At 35.2% G+C, this 6,000-nt stretch overlaps 2 protein-coding genes across 2 annotated transcripts in view; one reads left to right on the plus strand and one right to left on the minus strand.

Annotated features, from left to right (window-relative positions):
* The window catches only part of LOC117292662 (E3 ubiquitin-protein ligase SMURF2-like), a 55,205-nt gene extending 52,939 nt beyond the window's left edge, over positions 1–2,266 (minus strand). The window contains exon 1 of the mRNA XM_033774796.1: positions 2,059–2,266. Coding sequence (XP_033630687.1) covers positions 2,059–2,110 — 52 coding nt within the window. The 5' untranslated portion in view covers positions 2,111–2,266. The remainder of the gene's footprint in view (positions 1–2,058) is intronic.
* A 1,076-nt stretch (positions 2,267–3,342) lies between these two features.
* Positions 3,343–6,000, plus strand: part of LOC117292997 — a 17,238-nt gene continuing 14,580 nt past the window's right edge. The window contains exons 1-3 of the mRNA XM_033775197.1: positions 3,343–3,803; positions 4,414–4,503; positions 5,405–5,542. Of these exons, the coding sequence (XP_033631088.1) occupies positions 3,587–3,803; positions 4,414–4,503; positions 5,405–5,542 (445 nt within the window). The 5' untranslated portion in view covers positions 3,343–3,586. The remainder of the gene's footprint in view (positions 3,804–4,413; positions 4,504–5,404; positions 5,543–6,000) is intronic.

The raw sequence follows: 6,000 nt of genomic DNA on the forward strand, positions 1-6,000 counted from the left end.
CAACTTACAAGGTAGTCTCCACTACAAGACTGAAGGGAAATGTTATGCATATTTTTTGGCACTCGGTTCACACACCATGGGAGAAGTCGCCAGTTTCTCTTTCTTCTTTTTGTCTGACACGCTGCAAACTAATTTATTCCAGGACAATAGTTTTGCTTCCAAATCTCTCACCAAAAATCTGATACAAAGAATTGTACTAGCCTGATATTGGCAATGGATTTAAATTTGTTCAGCAGACAGTTGGTACACAATAAGTTCCCAGTTAGGCCGGCTTAAATCATTAACTTGAAAATCCTTTTCAAAGACAAACATCCCTTTGCTAGCCCAGCAGCCAAACGTCTCAGGGTTTTTAGCATGCAGTTTAGATTTAACCACACAAGGGGAATTTTTGCTGAAATCAAATGGCGCAATGACATCGTGTGACTCTAACAGGCCTGGAATATCATCTTTGAGAGGGCAAACAATTTTCAATTTGCAAAGGGCACTTCCAATGGGGAAATCTTTCAGGCCAAGATCGGGGGCAACAGAGGCCGTGCCCTCCATTGCCTCTAAGTAATTGACAGGCATGTTACTAGCCATGTACTGTGTTAATTTTTGGCAGTACCCTGATCATTACTATAAAAACTGACAATAGAAGACAGGAACACTGTTACCAAACAAATGAAAACTTTAGCTACGTATCACCACAAAACTGTACACACTGTGTACAGGAGTTATGTATTGTTACAGCACAATAGTCGGAAACAACTGCAAATACTGCCTCATCCCTTATCATCAGTGACACTTTAAACACAAACAGCAATTGTTTGGTATCACTTTTTTTAAGGAGGATCAATCCATTAGAGTATTATTAGACTTTGAGAACTACTGCATGCTCCAATTCAAGGGGAAATGGATTTGATTTGTTGCTTACTAAAGTAGAACACTCACTTAGACAACAAATATTTCTATGAGATCTTTTGAGAGGAAGGAAGGGGGTAAATAGACTTGACAGCCTAACCATAAATACATTTCAGTCTTTTGTAAAATCTCAGGCCTGGAATTTCATCCTTGGGAGGGCAGCAGCATTTTCATTTTGAAAAGGGCACTTCCAGTGGAAAATCTTTTGTATTTAAGTCTGTGGGGCATCAAGACCAAGACCAGGGCAGTGGAGGCCATGGCCTCCATGAAATTCAAGGCCCGACAGGGGAGAAACTATATTGCCGAACTGGTTTAACTTTTGTTCACTTAAACTTTAAGTTACTGGCCCAACAGCTAAGTATAGGTTACTATCAGACCAAACTAGGTTCCCGAACATCTTACTCTTCCATGTACAATAATGATCACTTATCATCAGAAGAAACAAAATTGTTTGATATCAAATTGCACGACTTTAAATCTACCAAGATGAGAGAAATTGATCTTGGCTCTTTCTTTCCATTTCTGTAATCATTCAAATAATTCTGGCACAGACTTTCAATATCAAAAGACAAGCGTAAACTTACAATATTTTTCTTTTTTAAAGTTAAACACAAAAAAAAGCCAGGGGAAAGAAACCAAATCCTAGTGTCGCTTTTCACTTGTTCAATCCAATGGGTTTTAGTGTTGTTGTTTTGATTTTGTACTTTGGAGTTATTTTGAGGCAAGAATAACTGAAAAGATGGCAGTCTGATTTGGAATGATTTCTGCAACAGACAAAACTCTTCACAAGGCTTGAGTTTATTATAATAACAATGTTTCTACTTTGCCTGCTAAAAGATTATGACCTGAGATTTATGATTTACAAACACACAGCAGTCAAAAGACTAAACAGCAACTCAATCGAGATTGCACCATGTAATGAGAAAACCAAATATCATAAACGATTTTAAGTAGAGAACATAAACATCATATATCACATAAACTATTGATATTTCTTCAAAACATTTTAGTAATTTACATCACACAGGAAACACTACTGTCAATGTGAAAAGGTAAACTAAAAATATGGAATGGTCCGCGAACCATTGGGTTAGCAATAAGCATTTTCTAAACTTTGAAGCTCAAAAACGTCGCATTAAATCGACTTTATTTACTCACCCGTCAGTCGTATCTTGGTAGGACCTTCTCGACGACTCGATGGATGTGGCATTGTAGGATATTCACTGGTGTTTTATCCCCAAATAGTTATTTTATAGTCACCTTTTCTTGTTCGAGAATGTTACGTTCATTTCAACAATTTGTAGTGTACCGAGTGTGCTGTATACTCACAATGACCAGTCTATGCGAAATCTTACACACTTTTGACTCGTACGTGGGTACATACGTAAATACAACTAGACTACAAGACATGACCGCAGCCTTGGGTTCACATAGTTGATTGTTGATTTAATTTACATCGTGCAGTTGGTGTCATCTTTCCCTGGGTTTAAATTCCCCATTCTGAAAAATTAAACCCAAGGTGAATTACTTAATTAGCATTCTAAAAAGCATTCATACTTCGATTTTGTAATGATGTATATCAGAGTATGTCAATAATCTCCTTTTTCCGTTTCAGTCAATATTGCCATCAACTGCTAAATGTGCAGTTATTGCAGGTTTTACGTCACAAACAGTCGCCATTTTTGGAAATCCACTGATAATCGACACGGTTCAGCTTCGATAGTGTAGCAACAGACGGACACCAGCGAGTTTGGGAAGTTCCCTTGATAGACTCGTACAAGTCTCTTGCACACTATTCTGATATTAGGGGGCGCCACTCATCTTGTCTTGTGACAGTCTAGTCTGCGGTCGCTCTTGACTAGTCATTGGATTACATAATTTAAACATTTCACTAGACAGATAGACGATGGATGATTTATTCATAATCTATCAATAAAGGTTAAAAATCAGTTGGCCTGAAAATATTAGAAAATGGCAACACTGTCAAAGAGTGCAGGCTTGCCTTTTTATTTTTCAAATTTTTACTAGATAGTACAGTCTCATACTAGGAAAGTGAAATCATATTCTTTTTATTTTTTATTTCTTACATTGTAAATAAATAAATGGTTAGTTAGGTATTTTTTATGTTATAAATCAGTAACAGAGCTATCAATGCCATTCATTTGCGAAACTAAAATTGGCCAAAAGTTATGACCCGCTCGAAGCAAAAGTTTGCCTCATCCAAAGTTGATACCCCCGCCACAACGACCCACCACAACCACCTCATCAATCCAACTCCATCTCCCCCCATCCCACCCCAAAAATAGCAACTCTACTAGCTACTGAATAAAACGTAGAAAAACGTCATCAAAGAATGCGAAGAAAACCAACAAATGATTTGCATGTCAAAGAGACGAGCCGCAACAATGAAGCAATACAAAGCTATGCGGGAGAATGTGTAGGTAGTTTCTATGTAATATAGGTCAAAATGAAAGTGTGTAATGGATGCTCATTCTTCTGTTAATGGTTTCGTTGTGGCACACACCTGTAGCAATCAACTACCTGTTAATATCACATCGTTTAATAATATTGGTGACAAAGTCAAGATCAAGCAGACGATCTCAAATAGAGGAATTTTTTGATACTGTTTTTCGGTTTGGAGAGACTGCAATATCAGTCATAGGAGAGAGTTTTTCAATAAACAAAAATGTCGCATCCTGACACCAAAATATTGATATTGTTGTGTTTCGTCGGGCTGACATCTTTTTTGGTGACATCTATCGGCTTGGCGTCGGATTCTTGGTTGATTTATCAATTAGGAAAGAATGACACACCGGGGGATGGGAATGCGACGACGGCGAGGGTGGAGAGGGTTGGGGTTTGGAGGGTGTGTTATCGCCCAGGCACACTGGTCCAGGAAGATGGTAAGAAATATATATTGAAACGTAACCATGCAATGCCTCAAATCCCATATAAGACTTTGGATGATTTTTCATGAGTAATTTCAACATTTAAATTTTTTTTAAACAATATTTTTTGTGTTATAATAATGGTGATTTTTACTTCCTTCCTCCATGTTTTGATGGTGTCTTTTATGTTTATTTTTATGTTTTCAAATGTGATATTTTTAAACTGGAATGTTTTGTTTACCTCTTTTTAATTAATTTGGGTATTTTCGCGAATTGAAGGTAATTCCTTTTTCCTCTTTACTTTTACATATAATGATATTAAATTCAACATTTCACACAAAATATTGTTTGTATCCATAAAGGTTTTAATTGTTCATTTCTTGCATGTAATATCTGTCAAAATTACCGAGGAAAAGCTTGTAAATGATATACAAAAGTAAAAGTTTTTCTAAAATTACCTTCATTATAAATAAAGGGGGAAATATACCTTCAGGTATCACAGTGATTGTGCATTTGAACTGCAATTTCTAGGAAAGTCTATAAATGGAATAAATCACAAATCCATAATGCTAAATTTAGATAAATAAATTCTTATTATATCACATTTTTTGTTTCTATCTTCCAGGAAAAGGTTGTCTGAATATTGATTACCTGACCAAAGTGGACTCAGCTACAAATCCATTGTTTCATTATCTTTTCCCATCCCTTCAAAATGGTAAATATATTTTTTCCTGTTTTTAACTTTTTATATATTTTGTGAAAACTAATGTCTGAATTATTTCCAGTCAAATTTATTCTCATTAAAATAAAATAAAAGGGTCACAATGCAATTTTCTTCTTGCAATTTTATTTTGCCACTAAGTCCTGAAACAGGCTTGGAATTTCATCTCTGAGAGGGTAAGGCCATTTTCATTTTGTAAAGGGCACTTCCACTGGAAAATATTCAAATCTGTGGAGAAACATCTGAAGGGGCACCAAAGCCAATACCAGGGGCAAAAGCCAATTGCTTCTGTTGCCTCCATGTAATTACAGGCATATTTATTATTTTCACTGAAAAGTGACTATCAAACTCCTGAGTTTTTCACAAGCTGTTTTTAGGGTGTTTTCTGAAATGTCTTTCTTTTTAAAAAATCTGAAATGTTTTTATGATTGTTTTTCACACAGATTTATGAAAAGATTGTTATAAATAATTCTATGGTTTGTCATATTATTATCACTGGAATACAAAAGATGAATGATGTGTTGTGACACTTCATGCCAAAACCAGTTGCTCTTCAAATAAATAGGAATACAAGTTTTCAAACGACACAAGGGCATATTATTAGTATTCTGAAGACATCAAGTGTTTTAGACATCACATCATATTGATAGCAAGGATGTTTCAGTTGTTTACACTTTTAGAGACAGACATCACATCATACTGATAGCAAGGATGTTTCAGTTGTTTTCACTTTTAGAGACATTTCGTTATTTCAGAAAACTTTCTGATTTTTGACATTGGAGGCCACATTTTTTGTGTAATTAAATGTGTGTATTATAGAATGAGTTACCAAGACGTAATAAATCATCCTTTGCCCTTTTTGCCCCCACCCCCGTCTTCTCTTTCTTATTTGTAGATTTGTTGTTGGTGTTCTTGATTCTGGTGATGGCGGGTGTCTTTATCATATTCATCGCTGAGGCCATGGCGATGATTTGCCTCAAGAAAAAGGTCAAACGCCTTTACCTGGCAACAGCCATAATGTTCATCCTTGCAGGTAACTTTTGTTCATTTTCCTTTTTTTGCTGTTAAAGGAGCAGTCTGTTTGATATTACAAGTTGTTGATACAACTCTGATCAATTCTGTCAGTCCCATTTAAAGTCATGTGTGTTCTTTTAAATACTTAGACTTGACTCAAGTCTGAGTTTTTGGATTGCTGTTGAATTTGGACCATAATGACAAAAGTTAGACTTGGGTCAAGTCTAGTCAATTATTTGCTGCTTATGACAACAATTATAATTTGTTTATAATTGACATTTTTGATATAGAATTGTTATCTTTCTTTTACCATTACACACATAAGGGTCACACCAAAATCAAACCAATTATTGTAGATACTAAATTTCACTTTATTTATGAATAAGCTAGGCTATATATTGAGTTAATAAAATTAATAAATTAATTAATTAAATTAGTTTCATTATTATGAAATAAAAATTGATATTTAGTTGCAAT

The sequence above is a fragment of the Asterias rubens genome, chromosome 7, assembly GCF_902459465.1.
Source record: "Asterias rubens chromosome 7, eAstRub1.3, whole genome shotgun sequence".
Classification (NCBI taxonomy): Eukaryota; Metazoa; Echinodermata; class Asteroidea; order Forcipulatida; family Asteriidae; genus Asterias; species Asterias rubens.